At 45.1% G+C, this 27452-nt stretch overlaps 2 protein-coding genes across 2 annotated transcripts; both read left to right on the plus strand.

Moving 5' to 3' along the window:
* The first annotated feature begins 3988 nt into the window (after positions 1–3988).
* Positions 3989–4744, plus strand: LOC135680292 (uncharacterized). The gene has a single exon (XM_065194174.1). It carries the CDS (start codon positions 3989–3991, stop codon positions 4742–4744), a length of 756 nt encoding a protein of 251 aa, XP_065050246.1.
* A 9264-nt stretch (positions 4745–14008) lies between these two features.
* Positions 14009–16468, plus strand: LOC103995026 (uncharacterized). The gene has a single exon (XM_065194175.1). It carries the CDS (start codon positions 14009–14011, stop codon positions 16466–16468), a length of 2460 nt encoding a protein of 819 aa, XP_065050247.1.
* The last annotated feature ends 10984 nt before the right edge of the window (positions 16469–27452 follow it).

The following is a 27452-nucleotide window of genomic DNA, read 5'->3' on the forward strand; positions in this document are numbered from 1 at the left end:
TTTAATTGGTAAAGAATATGATAGTTTATTGTAATAATGTCTCGTAGCTTTACTAATGATTGTCGTAATCACATAAATTATTACCCAAAAAAATACAATTGTAAAATAAAATCGATTATTACCAAAGAAAATGCAATTACCAAAGCTTCTATCTAATCCGGAATTAATAAAGTAGCCCAAATTTTGAGCAAAATTAAATTCGACTAATTTGACTGAATTGTTTGCAAAAAATGGAACTAATAGTCATACATTCTGAACCATTCCTCGTGCTATAACTCGTGAATAATGCAATCGACACTTATCGTGAAAAATGAAGTGCTGGAGATCGATCATATCCGCATACACATAGGAAGAAAGAGATAGGAAATGAACGTCTCAGATCACGTTTTACAAGTGGCCGATAGTGATAGGCTTGTGCTTTCGCGGTGTGGCTCAAATCTCATGTTCCACAATTGTATCTGCATTTCTAAGAGATCACAAAGTTTTAAGAACGTGTGTGTATATATATATATATATATACAATAAATTTTAGAGAAAAACTTAATCTTTATTAAAAATTCTAACAGTATTTTTTTGTTAATACCTAAAATATTTTTAGTCGTTGAACCTTTTTTTCTCATTTTCCTATGGATTGATCTATAAAATGAAGCGGTCGAGTTATAGCACGTTACGATATTTATGATAATATAAAAATATTAGAATATAATATTTTTTGATAAATTATAATGTGTTCTTGGTATATATAGATATTATATACAGTAAATTCCGAAGAAAAGCTTAATTTTTTTAAACTAAAATTAGTAATAGTATCTTTTTTTAACTAATAAAATACCTTTAGTCATATATTTCTTTTTTCTTATTTTTATATGGATCAGTCCATAGGATGAATTGATCCAATTATAATATTTTTATACTGTATTACAATATTTTTTATAATATAAAATATTATAGTATAATATTTTGTGATAAATTATAATGTATTCTTGGTATTGCTGAAAACAATATAACATAATGTAGAAAAAACTATAACGTAGTATAAAATACTATAATACTATGTTTATGTACTAAGTCATAGTGTTTTCTCGATCTTACTTAAAACATTATAACTGGATATAGATTGGTAAAAAAGGAATAATTAATTGACTATCAAATCAAGAATATTATAAATACTAGATAAAAATGACCACATATTATTTTTTAACAAAAAAATAAATAATGTAGATACATTCGATTCGAATTCAGACCCTATAATAAAATTTCAAGTTATGTATTAGATAAGCTAATTAATATATTTTACATATATTTTTTTAACATTATAAAAAAAAATCATATATTATGCCCGTTTACTATAGGAAATTAACATGATGGAATATCATATCTTTTTAATTTGAGATTTTAAGGGGGATGTGAAAGAATTAGATGTACACAACGTGTGAGAATTCAAATGATTCCTCGGAATCGTGATCCACGTGCCTCGGCACGACGCCGTCACCGAAATCGTTGTCCCTATTGGATTATGGCACGAGTCCCAATTGCATAACCCAAAAGTCGGTTCTATAATTTCTAATGATGTCGACGGTTGAAGACTCGGTAACGAAATCGATTCCGATGCCGGACCGAATGATGAGCCTCGATCAATAGCGCTCGTGAATCTCCAACATCTCGACGATTCCACACGCCTCTCTTTTCCTTCCCCTGAGCAAATTAGGATTCCTCCGTGCCTTCTTCCCTCCCGTTTCTCCTGTCATTATATAAGCCCTCGTGCCGTGTTGCCCTCTTCGTCTTCGACACACACAGCGCTTCCTCGCCTCGACTACGCTCGTGCATACTGACCTTATGGCCGCTCCGAAAACACAGTGGTTCAGCTCTCTTATTAGCTCGACGGGGAGCTTCTTCTTCGCCGGCGAAGGGAAGGCCCGAGGAGGAGGGTTCGGGAAGAAGGACAAGGAAGAAGAGAACAGAGATGAGAGCAACGAGTCCGGCCTCGCTCCGCCGAACAATGAGTTGCAGCCGCAGCGGAGGGCAGCACGGTTTGCTGTGGAACTCGACGGGCTTAACTGCTTCGAGACCGTTGTGCTCCACTGAGGAATCAACGTTCGCAGTACAAAATCCTCGGTAGGGTAGAAGATTGTTTTACTACTTTGGCTATTATGTCATAGAAAGATGCAACCATCAGATCGATAGGAAAGTCCAATTAAGATATGCTGTTTTCTTTCTCTTCGTAATTGTCAGGCTCCTGTCGAATATGCTGCATCTGCTTTTTTTTCCCTTCTTCCATCGTCTCTTTCTTGAGGCAACCATCATTCTCGTAAAGATACCGAAATCTATACCAAATTAATAAGCAGCATAGAGTACATAACCAAAATAATTATGCTCTTGTCAATCCATCCAACCAATTAATTGGGTGGGTATGATTAGAGATTGGAAGGATACCATGTTACCTTCTTTCGAGTCCAATTCACTGGATGGGAACAGAGGAGTGGCACCCTCCTCTTAGATATCTGCTCCGTGTCGTAACGAGCTTCTTCCTTCGTCAAACATCGCCTGCACACAACGCCATGGATGGAATCACTGCCTTTAGGACTACCATTTTGTGGTTCCACTCGGAACATGTCATGGAGCAAACAGACAAAGCTGTACTGTGACTCTATTCGAGCCAAGTCATGCGATCAAACAAAGAAAGCTATATAAAGCAGAGCTTACCGTATGAAATTGTTGTCATGCATTCTCACAAACACATTGTCCCAACACAAATTCTAGCCTGTGTTTCCGATACTCTGTCATACTAACATACGTTATTCTAAGTAATATATTACACGCCTCAAGGAGGAATCTAACGCTGAGAAAATAATGACTAAAGTTCCAAACATGACATGCAGTTATCGATCGACTATAAACTCGTTAACCAATGGAAATCAAGTTGTAGGTGTGCAGTCACAACTTAATTGACCAAGCCAATAATGATTTGGAGCCGATCGAGATTTAAGTTGTGCAGTCACAACTTAATTTAGATTTGTTTCAGCTATCACCACACTCTGATGATTCCAAAATCAACCTATATACCAGTGTTATCGTCATCTTCGACGATGCCTAAGCTGTGGGGTCGAAAGGTTGGTCCTATGCTTTGAGCTGTCTTGTGAGCTTTTCACAGTGGGCTCTTAATATCATTACTCTTGTGATTAACGTCAATTATAACGTCAATGATTAGGTCATATCGAATCCAGAATATAGTGAGATCTAACTAATTTAGTTTTATGCCGAGATGTCAACCACATACTCATCACGTGGTAATGAGATACTAATCACATGGTACCAAGGTGTCAGTTATATGATGCTAAGTTGTTGACAATGTGGTGTTAAGGTATCGTCACATTCTTATCGCTCTTCATTTGCCCCACCCCCCACATACTTCTTGGCTTGTAGAGTTTGGTGAGGGCAAGTCAGGAAGTGACTCATGTTAAACAATCGATACTAAACCTAATCATAAGTTATTTAGTGCATTTGACTATCTTGGCTATGTATATCATTAAAAAATACTTTACATTGATCTGTACTTTACGTCGATACGATCGATCACGTATGTCGTCGAGATTCGTTTTAGGCCGATTAAGCTATGTCTATTGTCAAAATGAACTTTAGAATGGTTGGGTGGCACAATCATCAAAATGTACGTTAGATTAATCCGATTACGCGTGCCATCAAAATATATTTTAAATTATTCAACTGTGCATATCATTGAAATGTGTTTTAGGTTTCTTACAAAGAAAATGATTCACCAATAGTGATTCAAAAATTAATAATTCCCATGATTAGAACGTAGAGGGGCAAGTCGGAACTGCCCCGGCAACAACAACCCGCCGCATCCCGGCGTAGGTTAGATAGATCCGACCCGCCGACACCAAGGTCCCCTCTCCCTGCCTTGAACTCGTCCCGAACAGAAATATTTCTCCACATAAAGGAGAAGGGACTACTCAAATATCCTCACCCGATGAGGAGCCCGCGAGAGCTGGCAGACCGATCAAAATATTGCCGCTTCCATCGGCAGCATGGGCATGACACTGAACAGTGTCGTGAGTTAAAAAGGCAGATCGAGGAGCTCATCCATAGAGGGCATCTCGGCCAGTACCTTCGACCAGACAAGGAACTTTCGCTATGCCCGGAGGGCCCTATCGAGCGACACATCGATGTGATAGCCGACGGCACCGCGTTTGGCGGGGGCTCCATGACGGGAAGAAAGGCTTATGCTAGAGCCGCCCCGACCGAAGCTCACGGGAACGGGCTCGAACCCGAGATCACTTTCCCGACCAGAGCATCCGAACAACCCGAGCACGACGAGGCGCTTGTGATATCGGCCAGGATCGCCAACGCGCAAGTAAGGAGGATCATGGTCGATACTGGGAGCTCAGCCGACATACTTTACTACGATGTCTTCCAAAAGCTCGGCTTGGCTAGGGAGAACATGAAGCCAATGTGCTCGGTGCTCACCGGATTCACCGGAGATTCGATCTCACCGCTGGGAGCTATCACCCTGCCCTTAACCTTGGGGGCCCCGCCGAGGTCGAAGACAGTAATGACCACTTTTCTAGTGGTCGACCTCCCCACCACGTACAACGCCATCCTCGGCCGACCAACCCTCAACAAGGTCAGAGCCGTCGTCTTAACTTACTACCAAACTATTGTTGAATCTCGGATTTTGATGATGAAGTCAATTGTCATTTGTTGTCTAATCTGTATGTTGAGATAAGTGTGCAGGATTAACTACGATGAAAGTAAGACATGCAGCAGGAGTTGCACCGGAGTCATGACAATGATCACGTTGGGAGTTCGAGAGTTCGACGGAAGTTCGGACAGTCGTCGGAGGTTCTGCTGGAACAAATCCGAGAAGTCCATAAGCTTGCCAAAGAAGCTCGTCGGAACTCGCCAAGTGAATCGTCGCAAGTCCAGGAGTTTGCCGGAAGTCCGCAGGAGCATCACCGAGGGTTCATCGGATGATCGACGGAAGTTTGCCGGAAGCTCGCCGGAAGAAGCGATTGACGCACCAGAGCAAGTTGTAGTAAATGTCTTAGGGAATATCGTAGTTAGCATAATGATTAAGTTGGAAATGGGAGGTGATCCCATTAACTTAATCTTGGGGCAATTGGGCCCCTGAAAAACCCAAATTGGGTCGAATGGATCAACCCATTCGGACCCTGATTTCTACCAGGCGGTTGAACCGCCCAAGGCAGGAGGTTGCACCGCCTGGGCTCAGTCTCCGAGCGAGACTGGGAGGTGCAACCGCTCCAGCCAGGCGGTGCAACCGCCTCAGTCAGGAGGTGCAACCGCCTGAGCTCGGTCTTCGAGCACTGGCAAGAGGTGCAACCGCCCCTGACAGGAGGTAGCACCGCCCAGAGGCTCAGTCTTTGAGCTCTGTCAGGCAGTGCAACTGCTCCAGTCAGGAGGTGCAACAGCCTGATCCCGGAATTCCGGGAATTGACAGTTTTGAGCTCCAAATTTGAACTGGGTTGGGGCCTATAAATACCCTACCCATTCAGTACTGAAAGAGCATGAACTTACACTGAAATCTTGATCTTTTTCTGTGATTCTTAGAGCTCAAAATTGTTGTAAAGGCCAAAAGTTCTTCTCCCTCTTTTCTTCTAAGTTCTGAGTTGTAAAGAGAGGAGAGAAAATTCTGTAAGGGTTGTCTCCTAAGCCCGTCAAAAGGAGTGAAACTGTAAAAGGGTGGTTGGCCTTCGCCTATTGAAGGAAGGGCTCTAGTTGACGTCGGTGACCTCGTCGGTGGAGGAAGCCAAAAGTGGAGTAGGTCAAGATTGACCGAACCACTCTAAATCTCGGTTTTCATTTACTTTGAGCATCTTATCTTTACTGCAAACCTCTTCAATAGCTTACTGTCTTCTGTGTTTTTACAAACGTATTTCAAAGTTCAGTGCTTTCGGAATCAGGGTTTAAGACACAAATCAGTTTTATCGAACGAACGTCGTATTTCAATTTGCGCTTACGTTCTGATTTCCATTATAATTGCAAACTGTCTTTATATCTTTGCTTTAACTGCATCTCGCCTTATCTCAAGTTAAAGTAGTTTACGAATCAACTTTTATACCGAAATCGCTTTTATCGTACGAACGTCGTATTTCAGTTTGCGCTTATATTCTGATTTCCATCATAACTGCAAACTGCGTTCATATCTTTGCTGCGTCTCTCCTAGTCAAAAGTTGAAGTGATTTATGAATCAGCTTTCTTACCAAAATCACTTCTATCGAACGAATGCAGTTTTCGATTTTAATCGCAGAAGGTTTTCCGCTGCACTAATTCACCCCCCCCCCCTCTTAGTGCTCTTGATCCTAACAATTGGTATCAGAGCGGGGTTAACTCTCTAACGGATTAAAACCCAAGAGAGATGGCATACGCCAGAAACCAAGAGGGCCATTCTATTACACGTCCACCCATGTTCAATGGGACGGACTACACCTATTGGAAGACCCGAATGAGGATCTTTCTTATTTCTATGGATTTTGAACTTTGGAATCTTGTCGAAAACGGATTTTCGAAGTCTTCTCTTCCAATGATCGATTGGAATGAATTGGAGAAGAAGGCTTTCGCTCTTAATGCAAAGGCTATGAATGCCTTATTTTGTGCACTTGATAAAAACGAGTTTAACCGTGTTTCGACTTGTGAAACCGCATTTGATATTTGGCACACACTCGAAGTGAGTCACGAAGGCACAAGTAGAGTGAAAGAGTCAAAAATCAATCTTCTGTTACATTTGATATTTGGCGACATGTTTACCCGTTTCACGGATGTCGTCAACGGTCTAAAAGGACTCGGAAAAAGTGTTTCGGATTTTGAGCTCGTAAATAAGATTCTAAGATCCCTTCCTAAGAGTTGGGATCCTAAAGTCACTGCTATTCAAGAGGCGAAAGATCTAAGCAACTTCCCTCTTGAAGAACTAATCGAGTCATTAATGACCTACGAGATGACCTGCAAAGCTCATGAAGAGCAAGAAGACATCCTTCCAAAGAACAGGAAGGATATGACACTTAGAACTTCAGAAGACCACTTGAGAGAAAACTCAAGTGATGAGGACTGTGACGATGACTTGGCACTTCTAACAAGAAAATTTAAAAAATTCATTAAAATAAACAAGTTTAAGAATGACGCAAAAAATAAACTTGAACCCAAAAAGGACCAAGTTATTTGCTATGAGTGCAAAAAGCCGGGACACTACAAGAGTGATTGTCCCCAAGCCAAAAAGAGAACATCAAAGAAGAAGGCGCTCAAAGCAACGTGGGATGACTCGAGCGCGTCCGAAGAAGAGGAGTCCAACACCGAGCAAGTTGCTCACTACGCCTTATTGGCCATCGAGGAGGAGGTAACGAATTTAATAGATGGAGATTTATCATTTGATGAATTATTAAATGCCTTCCATGACTTATTTGATGAATGCAAGATTATTGGTAGAAAATACAAATTGCTAAAAAAGGAGCATGACAGTCTTACTTGTAATTTTGATAAGTTAAAAGCTGAATATCATGATAGTTTAGGCTCATGCATAAAATGTCATGATCTAGAAACTCTCCAAAAGGAAAACTTGCTACTTAAGGACACCTTGAAGAAATTCGAGGTTGGTAGCAAGTCATTGAACATGATCCTTGCAAACAAGGGTCACGTTCCCCAAAGAAGTGGAATTGGATTTGTAAGAAGTCCTCACCAAAATCCAACCACCTTCATAAAAGGCCCCATCTTACATGTTTGACACCAAAGCAAATACAACTTTTGTTACAAACTTGGACACAAAACGCATTATTGTCCATTCAAGAAAATTAGTCCGAATAAATTAATTTGGGTTCCTAAAGGAACCATGACAAATTCTATGCAACATGATAAACAATATAGATCTATTTTTGAGTCACCCAAAAGCAAATGGGTACCTAAAAATCATCCTTTCCTGTAAAGACATAAAAAATTATTATAAGCTGGAGCAAGAAATAATATCCTGCTCCTTGGATTCTCGATATTCATGACCCGAAGTCCAAAATGGAACTCGCAATGCTCTCTACCACAAATAACAGAAGAGGATTAGAAAATTAAAATCATAAATACGATTTGAATACAATCCTATTTGATTTCTCAGAATTGGAAACTCATGATTCCCAATTCACATATCCTCTGGATTTTTGAACCCATCAATTTCATTCGTTCGGAACTTTCGAATCTGATTCTATATTATGAACTGACTAAGTTTGTCATGAACTTGCAAGGCTTACCAACTTGAACAATCTATCACAAACATGTGTACGACATTGAGAGTATGCATCTTGATCGTGCAAAAATTCTTATTCTTACGTAATTACATAAGTGAAGTTGATTGTTCCACAAATAAAAAGTCAAAAACATTCAAGACTATGCTCACTGCCTGTAGCGGTTGAACCACCCCAACTGGAGGTAGCACCTCCAGCTGTCACGTGTTGCAAGCGGTTGCACCGCCCTAGCCAGAGGTGCAACCGCCCGCAACTCTGCCCTTTTTAACCCAAGCTAGGGCCGGCGGTGAAACCGACCCCAACTCACTCCCTTCCCCTCTTTACTCTTCCAAAGCTCCTCCATCCTCATTTCTCCCCTCATAGCATCCCAAATACTCCTCATTTCGGAGCAAAACATCAACAATCCTTCCCTCTCCTGAAGATCTCACTAAGGTATTCTCTAAGAAGCCCTTCAATTCTATTTTTGATTCATTTATTCTTGCTCATCACTATTCTTTTAAATAGCAGTAGTTATGAGATCTAGAAGATCCTCAAGGGACAAAGGGAAGAGGAGATTAGTGGAAGATTTTGATCTCACCCTTTTCGATTTAAAATACCATGCTGAAAAGTTTTCCTCTTTCGAACTTAGGAGTGTCAATAAGGGAAAACATGTAGATTTAAATGAACTAAGAGACTTAGAGACAATCCAATGGTTTGCAAATTTAGATCTACTCCCTATTTTGCAAATTAATGAACCCATCTATCCAAGACTTGTTAGATTATTTTACAATAACATACAAATAGATGAAGAAGAAAGAAAGTTTACCTATCTTTTAGGACAACACATCTCCATTACAGATAAATTCATTTGCGACATGATAGGCATTCCCATAAAAAGTAAAGGACTTTACTTTAGAGGATCATGGGATGATGAAACTGTTAGAACAACATATGTTGAAGCCTTAGGAACAATTTTCGCCAATCCCAACTTAGCATTTGTTCCTAAAAGTTGTGAACATCTACTGCCTCTAAACACTAAGGTACTTCATCATATCCTAACAAGCATCATTCTCCCTAAACAATACCATCATGATGAAGTAAGCCAATTAGAATTAGGAACTATGTATTTGATCATGAAAGGACATGACATCTGTCTTGGTTATCTTATCCAACAAAACATGTTAGAACTATCTAAGAAAGACATGGTGCTCCCATATGGTGGTATAATCACTAGAATAATGAAAGCCTATGATATTCTAATACCACCGGAAGAAGAAGTAATAAAAGTAGATAAGTTTAGCATAATAAATAAAAATCTACTTCACCGATTAAGATGTTTTTATAGAAACGGTAACTGGGTTAGAATGCCTAGAAGAACCGATCCCTCTCAACCTGAACCAGAACCGGAATCACCAGTCTTTAGGGGTACCCAATCTCCTCCGATCTGTCCCTTTGAGGAAACACATCCATTTGAGCAAACTCATACATCATCTGTCGAAGATATTTGGATTTGGATGGACTGATTCGAAAAAAGACAAGAACGGCTTGAACATCGACAAGATCAAATCCTATCTGAGCTGCAGCAAATTCATCGATAATTTGACTCTTTATTTAGGCACTTTAATTTTCCACCTCATGAATGAGCTTGTATGAACACAATCACGTGTTGTTATTATAAACTCCTTATGTTACTCACCATGATGGGCTTTGCCTTGATCCTTGATATGGTTACCTGATATATTTTTGAGCATATACAGAGTTACAAACATCTCTCATTGTTTATCTCGGATCTTACATTGAAACTAAATGTTTTGAAAACCTTGTGCCTTGATTTCCATGATAAATATAATTTGAGAAAATGATATACCAATGCAGTTGATAAGTCATACCATTGCCATGATATTAACACTAAACATCAACTAGCTGATATTTTTACAAAACCTCTAAGTGAAGAACAATTTGATTTCATAAGAAGAGAATTAGGAATGTTGATGTGTCCGAATACATAAACTAGTTAAAATTATTTTTCGAACTTTATTGAATGATCAAATCACGTGATTGTCATTACATGCCTAAATAACATGTTGTAAATTATGTGTTGAATACAAAAATGTTTTGTCTTCATGATTGTATTTGAAAATCTGTAGCATAGTCTTGTCCGAATGCATGAAAGTGTTCATTTCATTTTTGGATTTGCTTAACAATTGGAATGCTAAAAATCAGATTTTCTCATACACTCTTATGAAAAATATTTTTCTGAAATAGATTTGATGAAATGATTCCTGCTTATGAATTCCATCTTGAAATATGGATGATAGTATTTTTACTTGCAAAGAGCGGTTCCACACACATATCTTGACTCAAAGTAAACTCACAAATAGCTGGTATCACAAATGGCTTTCCTCCTTCATGCAAAAAGATTATAACAAATAAAAAGGAAGAAGTATTCAAAGCAATTTACGTATCATGCCTTCCTTTATATGCTTGATTTCTTATCACTTACTATTGAAAAATAACAGAACCCAGTAAAGGCATGAACAATTATCGCACTTATGCTCAAAATTTGTTTATATTGTTCTCTTGGTATCACAACTACCATGCTTTTTGTTGATGACAAAGGGGGAGAAATATATGAATTGATGCTATATACACTGATGCTATAATTATGCCATGCTTGCATCACCGAGAAATATATGAATTGATGCTATACACACTGATACTATGATTATGCCATGCTTGCATCACCAAGAGATATATGAACAGATGCTATGATTAATTTGCATTATGCCTTATTTGTATCGTGTCAAGATATCAAACAAAAAACTTGCATCGTAATTTTACGAGTTGATATCTTACCATGTGATGAAATGCAATACTTGTTAAAATATTTGAAATGTGTGCATCATGTAATGATATCAAAATCTTACTTCGCAGCTTTACATGTTGATATCTTACAATATGATGAATTGCTACTATTACCATCATTCAAACTTGTAATGTAAAATTTGAAAATGAATGTCAAGCCTTAACATCATCTTCAAAGAGATATATCATGATGGGAATCATGATGGGAGTATTGATAAGTTCAAATGATTTTAACTTATCAATATGTCTCTTGAATTCTTAAGTTTTGAATTCAAGAATGACTTATCTCAAGTATGGCATATAGATAGGGGGAGTTAAGGTTAACTTCATTATCAATTGATTGTCATCATCAAAAAGGGGGAGATTGTTGAATCTCAGATTTTGATGATTAAGTCAATTATCATTTGTTATCTAATCTGTATGTTGAGATAAGTGTACAGGATTAACTATGATGAAAGTAAGACATGCAGCAGGAGTTGCGCCGGAGTCATGACAATGATCACGTTCTGAGTTCGAGAGTTCGACGGAAGTTCGGACAGTCGTCGGAGGTTCTGCTGGAACAAATCCGAGAAGTCCATAAGCTTGCCAAAGAAGCTCGTCAGAACTCGCCAAGTGAATCGTCGCAAGTCCAGGAGTTTGCCGGAAGTCCGCAGGAGCATCACCGAGGGTTCATCGGATGATCGACGGAAGTTCGCCGGAAGCTCGCCGGAAGAAGCGATTGACGCACCGGAGCAAGTTATAGTAAATGTCTTAGGGAATATCGTAGTTAGCACAATGATTAAGTTGGAAATGGGAGGTGATCCCATTAACTTAATCTTGGGGCAATTGGGCCCTTGAAAAACCCAAATTGGGCAGAATGGATCAACCCATTCGGACCCTGATTTCTGCCAAGCGGTTGAACCGCCCAAGGTAGGAGGTTGCACCGCCTGGGCTCGGTCTCCAAGCCAGACTGGGCAGTGCAACCTCCCCTGACAGGAGGTGGCACCGCTTGAGCTCGGTCTTCGAGCTCTGCCAGGCGGTGCAACCGCCTCAGTCAGGAGGTGCAACCGCCTCAGTCAGGAGGTGCAATCGCCTGAGCTCGGTCTTCGAGCACTGGCAGGAGGTGCAACCGCCCCTGACAGGAGGTAGCACTGCCCAGAGGCTCAGTCTTTGAGCTCTGCTAGGCGGTGCAACCGCTCCAGTCAGGAGGTGCAACCGCCTGATCCTGGAATTCCGGGAATTGACAGTTTTGAGCTCCAAATTTGAACTGGGTTGGGGCCTATAAATACCCTACCCATTCAGCACTGAAAGAGCATGAACTTACACCGAAATCTTGATCTTTTTCTATGATTCTTAGAGCTCAAAATTGTTGTAAAGGCCAAAAGTTCTTCTCCCTCTTTTCTTCTAAGTTCTGAGTTGTAAAGAGAGGAGAGAAAATTCTGTAAGGGTTATCTCCTAAGCCCATCAAAAGGAGTGAAACTGTAAAAGGGTGGTTGGCCTTCGCCTATTGAAGGAAGGCCTCTAGTTGACATCGATAACCTCGTCGGTGGAGGAAGCCAAAAGTGGAGTAGGTCAAGATTGACTGAACCACTCTAAATCTCGGTTTGCATTTACTTTGAGCATCTTATCTTTACTGCAAACCTCCTCAATAGCTTACTGTCTTCTGTGTTTTTACGAACGTGTTTCAAAGTTCAGTGCTTTCCGAATTGGGGTTTAAGATGCAAATCAGTTTTATCGAACGAACGTTGTATTTCAGTTTGCGCTTACGTTCTGATTTCCATTATAACTACAAACTGCCATTATAACTACAAACTGCATCTCTCCGTATCTCAAGTTAAAGTAGTTTACGAATCAGCTTTTATACCGAAATCGCTTTTATCGTACGAACTTTGTATTTCAGTTTGCGCTTATATTCTGATTTCCATCATAACTGCAAACTGCGTTCATATCTTTGCTGCATCTCTCCTAGTCAAAAGTTGAAGTGATTTACGAATCGGCTTTCTTACCAAAATCACTTCTATCGAACGAACGCAGTTTTCGATTTTAATCGCAGAAGGTTTTCCGCTGCACTAATTCACCCCCCCCTCTTAGTGCTCTTGATCCTAACAACTATCAAATTCCCAACTCACGCCGGGGTCGCGGAAGTCACGGGAAGCCCCCGAGAATCCAGGCGTTGCTACTTGACCGTCGTCTCGTTAAACAAGAGGGCGAGGATCGAACCACCGCTGGAGGATCCTCGGGAGATGAAGAGACCGACCCCCCATCCCGAGCCAAGGGAATCCACCGTCGACTTGCCATTGCTAGAAGAGCGGCCGGATCAGACGGTCAAAATCAGGTTGGAGTTACCCGAGCGGGAACGAAAGCAGCTCGTCGGTCTCCTATAGGAAAATGCCAACGTCTTCGCCTGGTCGCCATCTGACATGACGTGCATCGACCCAGAGGTCGCGCAACATCGCCTCAGCATCTCACCCGACGCTCGCCCGGTAAAGCAAAAGCCCAAGCGCCAGGCCCCTGATCGGCAACTCGCCATACGAGAAGAAGTGGACCAACTTTTAGCGGTCGGCTTCATAGAAGAAGCCAGATACCCGCGATGGCTATCCAATGTAGTCCTCGTAAGGAAACACAATGGTAATTGGAGGATGTGTGTTGACTATACCAGCCTCAACAATGCATGCCCTAAAGATTGCTACCCCCTCCCAAAGATCGACCAGTTGGTAGACGCCACAACCGGACACGCCCGCCTCTCATTTATGGATGCCTTCTCAGGATACAACCAGATCAGAATGGCGCCCGAAGACCAAGAGCACACGGCCTTCCTCACCGATCAAGGGGTATACTTTTATAAAGTCATGCCTTTCGGATTGAAGAATGCCGGGGCTACGTACCAAAGAATAGTTAACAAGATGTTCGCCCACTAGATCGGGCGAAACATGGAAGTTTACGTCGACAACATGATCGTGAAAAGCCAAGAGGCAAGAACTCATCTTACCGACCTGGCCGAGACATTAGCCACGCTACGCAGGTTCGGCATGCATCTCAACCCCGCGAAGTGCGCTTTCGGCGTCACCTCGGGAAAATTCCTCGGGTTCATCATACACGAAAGAGGGATCGATGCCAACCCAGAGAAGGTCCAGGCAATTGTCAACATGCAGTCGCCTCGGACGATCAAAGACCTGCAGCGCCTTAACGGGAGACTCGTCGCCATGTCACGCTTCCTTGCCCTTTCGGTCGATCGCTGCCTCCCCTTCTTCAGGGTGCTGAAGAACCCGAAGAATTTTCAATGGATGGCGGAGTGCGAGGAAGCCTTCAAGCAAATGAAGCAACACTTGGCCAGCCTCCCCCGACTTGCCTTTGTCTCTCCTGGGGAAAAGCTCGGCCTCTACTTGGCTGCCTCCCAGCACGCAGTCAGTTCTGTTCTGATCAAAGAAAACTCCGGCGAGCAGCTACCGGTCTACTACGTCAGCCATGTCCTAAATGGGCCGGAGGAACGATACCCACCGATTGAGAAACTGGCACTGGCGCTTGTGCTATCAGCCCAGAAGCTATGCCCCTACTTCCAGGCTCACCCAGTGGAGGTCATCACCAACCAACCACTTCGACAGGTCTTGTCTAAATTTGATGTTGCAGGACGTCTTCTCAAATGGGCGGTGGAGCTCGGCGAGCATGACGTACGATACGTGCCCAGAACTGCTATCAAAGCCCAATCCATGGCCGACTTCATCGCAGAATTAACCCAGACCGAGGACACGGATCTGGAGCAACCTCCTGAACCATGGGTCCTGCACGTGGATGGGTCGGCCAACTCAAAGGGCGCCGGTGCAGGGCTAGTGCTGCGGTCTCCCGACGGACGATCATTCGAGCGCTCCCTTCGCTTCGGGTTTCAAGCCACCAACAACGAGGCGGAATACGAGGCGCTCCTAGCCGGACTCAGGTTGGCCCTCGAAATGCAAGTGGATGCCTTACACGTCCTCACCGACTCGCAGCTGGTAGCCGAACAACTCAACGGCGGATACGAGGCTCGGGACCCGGTCATGGCCAAGTACCTGGCGCAGGTAAAGAACCTGACCACTAAGTTCTCTCACTTTGCATTATCCAATGTTCCGAGGGGAGAAAACGAGCGAGCAGACGCGCTAGCTAAACTAGCGTCGAAGCCAGCCCCCGGAGTCCGGCCCGAGATCGACGAGCTCCCTGCCCGTGCCATCGAAATCGTAGCTGCGGTCTCCGACGGCGCTCCAATCATGTGGGTGCATGAGTTACTACGCTTCAAGCAGGACGGGACCCTTCCTCCCGACAAGGCTGCGGCTCGACACCTGCGTCGCACGCATGCATGGTACTTCGAGGTGAGTGGACGGCTCTATAAGCGGTCCTTCACATACCCCCTCCTACGGTGCTTGGAGCCCGACGAAGCTCAGACGGTTCTGGCTGAAGTCCACGGGGGGGTCTGCGGGGAACACATCGACGGGCGAACCCTAGCACACAAAATACTTCGCCAAGGTTACTATTGGCCGACCATGTGCCGTGACGCGAAGGCTTATGTGCAGCGGTGCAGTTCGTGCCAAGAACATGCCCGCACGCCCCGGCAGCCCACGATCCCGCTCACCCCCATCGATTGCGCATGGCCATTTACGCAGTGGGGTCTGGACCTGCTCGGGCCTTTCCCACTAGCCTCGGGACAGCGAAAGTACATCGTCGTGGGAGTGGATTATTTCACAAAGTGGGTCGAGGCCGAACCACTGGCCACGATCACGGAGCGGCAAATGGAGAAGTTCGTGTGGAGGAACCTGGTGACCCGGTTTGGCTTGCCCAAAACCATCATTACGGACAACGGGCCTCAGTTCGCCGGTAGAAGGTTCCGGGCGTTCTGCGCAAGCCATGGAATCCAACTGAGGTTTAGCTTGGTGGCTCACCCTCAGACGAATGGGCTAACGGAAGTAACCAATCGATCCATTCTAGACGGGCTCAAAAGAAGAGTGTCCGCAGCCCGATTAGCCTGGACGGACGAACTCCCGAGCGTCTTATGGTCGTTACGCACCACCGCCAAGACCGTGACTGGAGAGTCCCCCTACAGCCTCGCGTTTAGAACCGATGTCGTCCTACCACCCGAGGTAGCCATCGCCACCCTTCGGACGAGAAACTACGACGAGAAAATCACGAACGAAGGACTTCGAGCCGGCCTCGACTTGCTCGAGGAGCGGCGTGCCGACGCGCACCTGAAGGCCCTCTCTTACAAAAGAGCTGTCGCTCGGGTTTACAACCGGAAGGTACGGCCCCGACCGATTAAGTTAGACGACCTAGTCCTACGTAAGACCGAGGTCAGCGACTCGACCCGCGCGAGGGGGAAGATGGCCCCCAAATGGGAGGGACCTTATCGGGTCGACAAAATAGTCTGACTGGGTACATACCGGCTCGCGACAATGGACGGTTCTCCCTTGCCGAGAACATGGAACGTCCAGAACCTTAGGAAGTTCTTCGCTTAAATAAAGAAACTTTTCGCCTAAGGGAAGAGGAAGTTCTTCATCTAAGGAAGGAGCTTTTTCGCCCAAGGGAAGAGGAAGTCTTTTTCGCCTAAAGGAAGAAGAAGTAGACAAGCAACACACGAGAAGAAAATTTTGCTTTATATTTCAAAACTAAGAGTACAAGACTCGACCCCGACCTACAGGACTCGATCCCGACTTACAAAATTAACTAGCACCTTAAAATACAGGACCCTTCCTTATTATTACTATGGGACAACCAGGCGGTCGTCAAAGGGGACGTCCTCGGGCATGTCTACCCCTAGATCCTCGGGGTGAGGAGTGAAGGGGTCCTCCTCCACCTCGAGGCCGGGGTGATGAGCGTGGAAACGGGACGTGGCGACTCGGTATCCGTACTCAAAGGATACCCGCTCCGTCCGCGTTAGCCCGAGTTCGAACCCCTCGGACTTCTCATACGCCTCGAGGAGCTCCTTATCTTTGGTAGGTCGAAGACGGGCTTCCTCCGCCAATGCCTCCGAGGCCGCTCTCATCTCGGCCTTCACCTCCTCCAGCTTCTTGCTGAGGGCGCTCGCCTCCGTCTTCAACAGACGGAGCTCGGTCCGCTCCACCCTTATTGTTTTCTGGAGCTCCTCGTTTGCTTTCTTGGCGGCCTCGAGCTCCGACCTAAGGCGAGCCGCCTTCGCCTCAGACTCCGCCGCGCGCTTCTCGACGGCCGCAACAGCCTCCGGGTCGGCCCCGGCTCGAACCTCCTTGACCTGGCGGTGGAGCTCAGCGTTACGGTTGACGAGGCCTCCGATAACCCGGCCGGCGTCACGCACCCTGTCCATCAGGGCCGTCGCATAATGGAGGCCCTGCAAAAGGAAAGATGGGTTAGAAAGGGCAGCGTCAGACGAACAAACCCAAACAAGAAAAGAGGAGAAGTACTTACCCAGATCAAGGATTGGGCGGACTTGTTGAGCAGCACCTCCGAGGGCGGGACGTACAAATCCCGAGCCATGTCGGGATGAAGCGCGCCTCGGAGGAACGCTGCGGAGGGGTCCCCTCCGGCCCACACTCTGTCCCCCCGGGACAAGCCCCCACAGCGGGCGACCAGGGGGTCGCTGGACTCCCCGAGTGGGATCTCGCTCACCAGCCGCGTTTGGAACGGCGCCCCGTCCCCGACTGGTAGTCGGCACAGGTCACGTACGGAGGTAGGGCGCGGACCCTTCCCAGCCGCCCGCCGACTAGGCCCGGTCTCGCCCCGACTAGGGCCCGCCTCAGGCCCCTTCGAAGGTGCTGCCTTCGCCTTCTTCCGAGGGCACCCGGCCTCGACCTCCATTGGGGCATCCTCCGAGCCAGGCTGTAGGTCAGCCGGCGGAGCTGGGGGAGGAGCTTGCGACGCTTGACCCCCCAAAAGCGACCAGAGGTTCACCATTTCTACAAAAAACAAGAAAAGTGTTAGTACCATAAATGAACCACGCAAATACCCGAACCAAACGTCACTAACGTACCCAGAGGCATTGGGCTGAGACCAGCCTCGACCAGCCATTGCTCGGTCATGTTTCGGATGGCCTGCGACCTGGGGAGAATCTCTTTGAGCCTCCCCAGATCTTGGCGCTCTGCTTTACCCAAGCATGGGGTGGTATTGTCGATCGCCCTCGCGGACCACTGAACCCCAAAACTCCAGTCCCGTGCACGGTAAATGTAAAAAACCTCCCCTTCCACCCTTTATTATTGGAAGGGGCCCCTCCGACTCGAAAGCCCGTCCGGGCAGATAGGAAGTAACCCCCCGAACCCTTGGAAAGGCGGTAACAAGAAAGAACGAGATTGAGGGTAGGGGTGATATTGGCGTGGTGGCATTCCCCCAGGAATACTACTAGGTAACGCCAAGAGTTCGGTACCACTTGAGATGGAGAAATCCGCCAGAAAGACAGGCAGGACACAATGAGGGGATGAAGGGGAAAGCAAAGACCCGCCTCCAGGGCGTCCAAAGTCAGCGCAAAACCCTTTGGGACGGGGTCATACGCCCGCTGTCCCGGTTCTGGGGCACTAAGGATGTGGTCCTCCGGGATGCAATAGCACTCCCGGAGCCCCCCCAACAGAGACCCACTCACGGTGGAGTCAAAGTCATGCGGCCACATCAAGGCCTCTAGGGCCCGCACCGCTTCCCCATCAGAGGATTCTACGGGGGGCGTCGAAGGACGTGTTGGGAAATCTTGGGGGCGACATCACATGCGCAGCGGAAGAAAAAGAAAACAAAATCCCCGATTCCTAAAGAGATGTTCATCGTCGTGCGAAGATTGGTACGCAAAAATCCATGAAACATGAAACTACGTATAGAGTAGATTGTGTTACCTGGGGAGATCGTATATCCCTCTTTCCTTGCAGATCCTTAGGAGAGGGTGAAGGAGGTCAAGCGTCCTCCTCTCTAGCGGTGATCCACACAGCAGGGTTGCAACGACGCACCTCAAGACTCCAGGCCTGCAAGCAAAGACTCTAGCCTATGAGGCTCTGAATCCCTCCTATTTATAGAGATCCCCTGTCAAACCCTAATGGGTCCTCCCCTAGTGGGTATTGGATCTGCATCCAATAAGACAAGGGCTCCGTCGGATATCTTATATTTGAATCTCTACTCATCGCAATGCCTACCATATGTGTGTGACCCTCTAGGCCCAATATCGAGCTGGCCGTGAGTCATACCTGTCAGAACTCATTCTAACTCAGTGAATTATTATCTCTGTAATAATTCACTTGACTCATCGACTACGGAAGTACTAGGCCACTACGCCGTAGTCTCCAGACGATATAGGGGAATCCAATCCATTGGACCTGTCTGTCCTCAGTTACCGTGTACCTATAATCCCTCATCCATCTAATATCCCAGAGACCGTATATCGAGCATGGTGTTGTCAGACCCATACGGTTTCTACTCGAGTCTCGCTCTAATCGGATTCTCCCGGAGAACTCTTTCTCTCTCAACCCGAATGACCCTGGCCAGGGATTTGTCTGAGCAAGAACACATGGGATATTCCTCTCATGATGCCGAGAGTGGATGATCCTCTATCGACACTCAATAGCCCTCGTAAGGTCGACTACCACTCCCAATGACCAGCTGTACTAGATCTAGGACAGCCAAACCTATAAGTCTGGTATCAAAGAGTGGAGCACTCATACAGGACATCCTTGGTGTCTCAAGTCTAAGGACCAGATACACCACTAGGACTACGGAATCGCTGTCTGACAATAAGGCATCATCAACCATCCAGCATTCCGTAAGCGGATCAATCAGTGAACTCATTCTCCAATGAGCACCTGTACTATATCTCTAGTGTCCCTACACGAGCAGCTATGAGACCAGCTGCATCCATCATATGGACGGGTATACAGCACACCAGTCTATCTGGTTATCACGATGTCCCTCTTGAGTAACCTATGACCGGGATTATTTAGGATATGTGTTTAAAGGTGAATCGGTCTCATTATCATGATCTCATCACGATCCGATTCCCATTGCACAAATCCAAGGACATCACAATATATGTATGCATTTATGCAATAGTTATAAAGTGATATACGCCAAAATATAATAAGTAAAAAGATTCTGTATCAAGTCACACGTGCCATCACTCACGTGATTGGCTTGCTGGGCACCTATGACTAGCAATCTCCCACTTGACCTAAAGCCAATCACCTATGTGTCTGATCCCCATCAGACCCCTGTGACGCTCAAAGACAATATGAGACAACGGCTTTGTCAGTGGATCTGCAATGTTATCTTCGGATGAAACTCTTTCCACTGCTACATCTCCTCGGGTTACGATCTCTCTGATAAGTTGGAACCTCCTCAGAACACTTCTGATGAGACCTGGGTTCCCTTATTTGAGTAATTGCCCTGTTGTTGTCGTAATATAAGGAGATCGGCTCCTCGCTACCCGGCACGACTCCCAAATCTGTGATGAACTTCTTCACCCAGACTCCCTCCTTTGCTGCATCTGATGCAGCAATATACTCCGCCTCTGTGGTCGAGTCAGCATTGGTATCTTGCTTGGAACTCTTCCAGCACACTGCTCCTCCATTCAAGGTGTACAATTACCTTGAATTCGACTTGCTATCATCGACATCAGACTGAAAATTTTGAGTCTGTGTAGCCTTCAACCTTAAGGCTATTACCTCTATAGTAAAAGATCCTTAGTCCTTCTTAAGTACTTAAAGATACACTTTACTGCTTTCTAGTGCTCCAAGCCTAGATCTGCCTGATACCTGCTCGTGACACTTAGAGCATGCGCTATATCAAGCCTAGTACATAGCATGGCATACATGATAGACCCTTTTGCTGAGGCATAAGTTATCATATTCATGTTCGCCCTTTCTTCTGGAGTCTTTTGAGACATCCTCGTAGAAAGCGATATCCCATGTCTCATCGATATGAGACCTCTCTTAGAATTTTCCATGTTAAACCTTTTGACAATGGTTTCTATGTACCTGGACTGGGACAAGCCAAGCATCCTCTTGGATCTATCTCTATAGATTCTAATCCCCAAGATATAGGATGCTTCCCCTAAGTCCTTCATGGAGAAATGTCTAGATAACTAAGCCTTTACTGTGGATAGCATTCCTACGTCATTCCCAATGATTAGGATGTCATCCACATATAACACCAAAAAGGTGATAATGCTCCCACTTACCTTCCTGTACACACAAGGCTCATCTTCGTTCTTAACGAAGTCATAAGATCTGATTACCTCATCAAATCTTATGTTCCAACTTCGGGAAGCTTGCTTTAGTCCATAAATGGATCTAAGCAACCTACACACTTTATCTGGGCAGTTCTTGGACATGAATCCCTCAGGTTGCATCATATACATCTCCTCCTCAAGGTTCCCATTGAGGAATGTGGTTTTCATATCCATCTGCCAGATCTCATAATCATGGTGTGCTATAATAGCCAATAGAATTCTGATAGATTTTAGCATTGCTACGGGTGAGAAGGTTTCGTCGTAGTCAACACTTTGCCTTTGACGAGACCCCTTAGCCACTAGCCTTGCTTTATAAGTCTCTACCTTTCCATCTACTCCGATCTTTTTCTTAAAGATCCACTTGCAACCGATGGGTACAATACCTTCGGGTGCATCAACTAGGTTCTAAACCTTATTGGAGTACATAGAATCCATCTCAGAATTCATGGCTTCTTGCCACTTCCCGGAGTCTATATTCATAATAGCCTCCTCGTAGGTCTAAGGATCAATATCCTCAACATCCTCTCCTCTAATATGTCCCACATATCTCTCAGGAGGATGAGATACTCTATCAGACCTGCGTAAAGTTGAAAATTGTGTATTAGGTACCTGAACAGACTCGGGTTGTAGAGTGGTGCTTGAGCTTGGTTCTCCAACTTCGCTTAACTCTATCATTCTCCCACTATCTCCGCCAAGAATGTGTTCCTTCTCAAGGAACACTACTCTCTTAGCTACAAAGACCTTTTAGTCCTCGAGATGATAGAAATAATACCCACAAGTTTTCTTGGGGTATCCCACAAATTTGCATCGCTCTGTCCTTAATTCTAACTTATCGGGGTTGTGTCTTTTAATGTGGGCAGGGCAGCCCCAAATCTTAACAACCTTAAGATCAGGCTTCTTCCCTTTCCATATCTCATATGGTGTAGACACTACCGACTTAGTTGGAACTCTGTTCAGAAGGTAAGTTGCGGTCTCTAGGCCATATCCCTAGAATAAGATGGGTAGGTTAGCGAAACTCATCATGGACCGTACCATATCTAATAACGTACGATTTCTTCTTTCAAAGACACCATTGAGCTGAGGTGTGTAAGGAGGTGTCCATTGGGATAATATCCCATGGTCCTTGAGGAACTGAGTAAACTCTGTACTTAAGTACTCATCTCCTTGATCTGATCAAAGAGTTTTGATACTCTTTCTAGTCTGGTTCTCCACCTCATTCTTATACTCTCTGAATTTCTCAAAGGCCTCGGACTTGTACTTCATTAAGTACACATATCCATACCTTGAGAAATCATCAGTAAATGTAATGAAGTAGGAGTAACCTCCAATGGCATAAGTTGACATGGGTCCACATACATCACTATGTATGAGTTCCAACAACTCAGTGGCTCTCTCTCCAGTTCCACTAAATGGAGAGTTGGTCAATTTTCCACGAATGCAAGGCTCACAAGTTGCATATGACACGTAGTCGAATGGATCTAGATATCCATCATTTAGTAACTTTTGAATCCTTCTTTCATGGATGTGACCTAGCCTACAATGCCACAGGTATGCATTGTTCACCTCATCTCGTTTCCTCTTAGACACATTTACATTCATGATATATGGAGTAGTATCTAACATAAATAAACCATTATGCAATGTTCCTTTCGTGATGATCTTATCATCTAATAATATCGAACAACCATTGTTCTCAAAAACAAATTTATATCCACTAACTGTTAAACATGAAATGGAGATAATGTTTTTGATAATAGAAGGAACAAAATAACATGCATCTAATGCAATAAAAGCTCCACTAGGCAGATGTAGGGCGACCTCGCCAACAGCTACTACAGCAACTTTTGCTCCATTACCCATCTTGAGGTTCATCTCGCCTCTCTCTAGTCTCCTAGGCCTTGCCAGAACCTACAACGAATTGCATATATGATAAGCACTACCGGTATCCAATACCCATGTGTTATCATAAGAGTCTGACAAATGAAGACTGATCATGAATGTACCTGAAGTTTCATCAAGCTTTTGTTTCGCCCTTTCTGCAAGGTACTCTTTGCAGTTCGTCTTCCAGTGCCCATCTTTACCACAGTGGAAACATTGGCCTTTGTCCTTTACTGGGTCTTTCTTAGCAACCTTTGCTTTACCTGGTCTGCCCTTGCCTTTTCCCTTCTTAAGGGACCTTTCTGCTTTCCTTTTCTTTCTAGTCTTACCAGTATAGAGAACTGGCTTCTCTTTCTTAATAGTACTCTTTACCTCCCTCAACATATTGAGGAGCTCTAGGAGAGTCACCTCAAGCTTGTTCATATTAAAATTCATTATGAACTGTAAAAAGGAATCTGGTAGGGACTGAAGCACAATGTCCACACACAAGTTATCCTCTAGGACCATTCCTAGACCTGTGAGTTTCTCTATCCACTCAATCATCTTTAGGATATGGTTCTGAACTAGTGTCCCCTCAGTCATCCTAGTGCGGAAGAGGCTCTTAGATATCTCATATCGCTAAGTCCTTCCTTGTTCCTCAAACAATTTGCGGACATGTAGGAGAATGGATCTGGCATCCATCTTTTTATGTTGTCTCTGTAACTCAGGAGTCATAGAGCCCAAAATATAGCACTGAGCAAGAGTGGAGTCATCAATGTACTTCACGTAGCGAGCGATCTCATCCTCGCTTGCCCCTTCTTTGGGTGTAGGCATCACTGTATCAAGGACGTACACGATTTTCTCCGCCGTGAGAACAATTCTCAAGTTATGGAGCCAATCCGTATAATTTGGACCAGTGAGGCGGTTGACATCAAGTATGCCACGTAAGGGATTTGAAAGCGACATTTTCTGAAAATAAAGATGCAGCAGAAATGAATAACATGCAGATTTTGCAAGAAATAAACTATCAAGATATGGACTTCTATCTTAATATACTCCCACTATTTTACTAACGAATCACGCGACACCCTCAGCACGTGAAACGGAAGTCTCCGACAGACTTCTAGTGGGGATCAGGATCCAATCAGGGTCTTAGTGTAACCTCGAGGGACTCGACCAATCACACTAAGCCTAAAAGGTAGGCAACTCTTGCCGATCACAACTCCTTGTGATTCCCGTCCTGTTCGGCCTCCGAATCACCATGGTCTCGAGGGACTCGACCAACCATGTTGCTCGGTTAAGTCAACACCTTCGTTACAAGATGAGTCTGATTTGATGATATACCCTCGAGGGACTCGACCAAGCATACCATGCCCTCAGGTCACCGGTGACATCTCTATGTCGTAAGCAAGATAGCGAATCGCGATATAGGTGAGTCTCGAGGGACTCGACCAACTCAACCTACACCGGGAATCAGTTCCTACTCATAAAGATGGAAGGCCACGTGGGTCAATCTAATTGCCTCACGTTTACCGACTTAATATTATCGAGAGATGTTTCTAAGATTTGGTCTCCTAATATGACATGTCACACATATACATATTTAATATATATCTACATTGCATGCAAATATATATACTTATCTAGTATGTGTATAATCAATTACACCAGATGATCATGGACCACAACCTAATGTGATTAGGCCCGAGCCAGTAAGCCTAATCACTCAAATCAAGATCTATGTGTGCAACGGTGCATCTTCATGCCCTGTGATCGTCCATCTCGTACTCGTCGGTTCCGTCGACATCTTGATGCATCTTCATGCATCGCGATCGTCCGTCTCGTGGGTCCCGCTATTGCATCCACGCTCCTGCTGCGTCTCCTCATGTGATTACAATTTAATCATAGGCACGCAGGCCCGATAATAAACGAGAAATATAATGGAGGCTCACAGACCTCAATAATAATAATCACAAGTACACACATCACACGGTCCATGATCATCCGTCCACATATCATACATCACATGTATAAATAATCATCATCATGTAGGACTACTAGATAATAATAAAAATAATAATCAACTAAACCTTTTAATTAATTAATATTTTTTGAAATCAGGGACATGTAGGGAATGGCTGAATTTATAGGGGTATTTTCATAATTTGGACAAAAGACAGAAACTGGAATTTCTCAAATTCCGAGGGGCAAAACTATCTTTTGCCCGAAAACCCTAATGCCCTTTCCCCCTTTCGCTGCTGCCGCCGCCGCCACCCTGCCGGCGGCGGCCTGTGCGGCGGGGCGAGGGCACTGCCCTCGCCTGCAGGCGGCACGCCCGCTGGTGGCGACGCCGCTGCAGGTGGGCGCCCCCTTCGGGCGCCGTTGCCTTCGCAGGCGGTGCTGTCCCGCCGGGCGGCCGCCCTTGTGGGGGGGGGGGGGGGGGGTTTCGCCCGCGGGAGCAGCGGCGGCAGGCACCGCTTCCTTGCGGCGGCAGGCGCCGCTGCCCGTGGGCTGCCAGCCCCGCCGGCAGCAAGCCTGCTGCAAGCAGGCCGCCGGCCGGCTGCTGCAGACGCAGCCCCTGTGCTGCCCACCTTCGGCTGCGCTTCACGCACGCAGATCGAGGGCAGCAACTATTGTTGCCCTTCCTTGTTTTTGCGTCAACGATTTTGACGTCAAAATTCTTCCTTAACACAACACACGTAGTTCAAAACTAATCATTCGCACGAACAACCTGGCTCTGATACCACTGTTGGGAAATCTTGGGGGCGACATCACATGCGCAGCGGAAGAACAAGAAAACAAAATCCCCGATTCCCAAAGAGATGTTCGTCGTCGTGCGAAGATTGATACGCAAAAATCCGTGAAACATGAAACTGCGTATAGAGTAGATTGTGTTACCTAGGGAGATCGTATATCCTTATTTCCTTGCAGATCCTTAGGAGAGGGTGAAGGAGGTCAAGCGTCCTCCTCTCTAGCGGTGATCCACACAGCAGGGTTGCGACGACGCTCCTCAAGACTCCAGGCCTACAAGCAAAGACTCTAGCCTATGAGGCTCTGAATCCCTCCTATTTATAGAGGTCCCTTGTCAAACCCTAATGGGTGCTCCCCTAGTGGGTATTGGATCTGCATCTAATAAAACAAGGGCTCCGTCGGATATCTCATATCTGAACCTCTACTCATCGCAATGCCTACCATATGTGTGTGACCCTCTAGGCCCAATATCGAGCTGGCCGTGAGTCATACCTGTCAGGACTCCTTCTAACTCAATGAATTATTATCTCTGTAATAATTCACTTGACTCATCGACTACGGAAGTACTAGGCCACTAGGCCGTAGTCTCCAGACGATACAGGGGAATCCAATCCATTGGACCTGTCTGTCCTCAGTTACCGTGTACCTATAATCCCTCATCCATCTAATATCCCAGAGACCATATATCGAGCATGGTGTTGTCAGACCCATACGGTTTCTACTCGAGTCTCGCTCTAATCGGATTCTCCCGGAGAACTCTTTCTCTCTCAACCCGAATGACCCTGGCCAGGGATTTGTCTGAGCAAGAACACATGGGATATTCCTCTCATGATGCCGAGAGTGGATGATCCTCTATCGACACTCAATAGCCCTCGTAAGGTCGACTACCACTCCCAATGACCAGCTGTACTAGATTTGGGATAGCCAAACCTATAAGTCTGGTATCAAAGAGTGGAGCACTCATATAGGACATCCTTGGTGTCTCAAGTCTAAGGACCAGATACACCACTAGGACTACGGAATCGCTATCTGACAATAAGGCATCATCAACCATCCAGCATTCCGTAAGCGGATCAATCAGTGAACTCATTCTCCAATGAGCACCTGTACTGTATCCCTAGTGTCCCTACACGAGCAGCTGTGAGACCAGCTGCATCCATCATATGGATAGGTATACAGCACACCAGTCTATCCGGTTATCACGATGTCCCTCTCGAGTAACCTATGACCGGGATTATTTAGGATATGTGTTTAAAGGTGAATCGATCTCATTATCATGATCTCATCACAATCCGATTCCCATTGCAAAAATCCAAGGACATCACAATATATGTATGTATTTATGCAATAGTTATAAAGTGATATACGCCAAAATATAATAAGTAAAAAGATTCTGTATCAAGTCACACGTGCCATCACTCACGTGATTGGCTTGCTGGGCACCTATAACTAGCAGGACGTCCCCCCTCAGCTACACGGGAAGGGAGAAGAAGGGGAAGGAGGAAAGGACGACATCTCAACTAACCTTAACAAGGAGGTGCTACAGGGAAAGGGAGGACGACGCAGGAAGCAAAAGA

Source organism: Musa acuminata, chromosome BXJ1-8 (assembly GCF_036884655.1).
Source record: "Musa acuminata AAA Group cultivar baxijiao chromosome BXJ1-8, Cavendish_Baxijiao_AAA, whole genome shotgun sequence".
In the NCBI taxonomy this organism is placed as follows: Eukaryota; Viridiplantae; Streptophyta; class Magnoliopsida; order Zingiberales; family Musaceae; genus Musa; species Musa acuminata.

Bases quoted from the DNA above. Each gene is read 5' to 3' on its own strand.
- LOC135680292 (XM_065194174.1), top strand. From the start codon at position 3,989: ATGAGGAGCCCGCGAGAGCTGGCAGACCGATCAAAATATTGCCGCTTC.
- LOC103995026 (XM_065194175.1), top strand. From the start codon at position 14,009: ATGGAAGTTTACGTCGACAACATGATCGTGAAAAGCCAAGAGGCAAGA.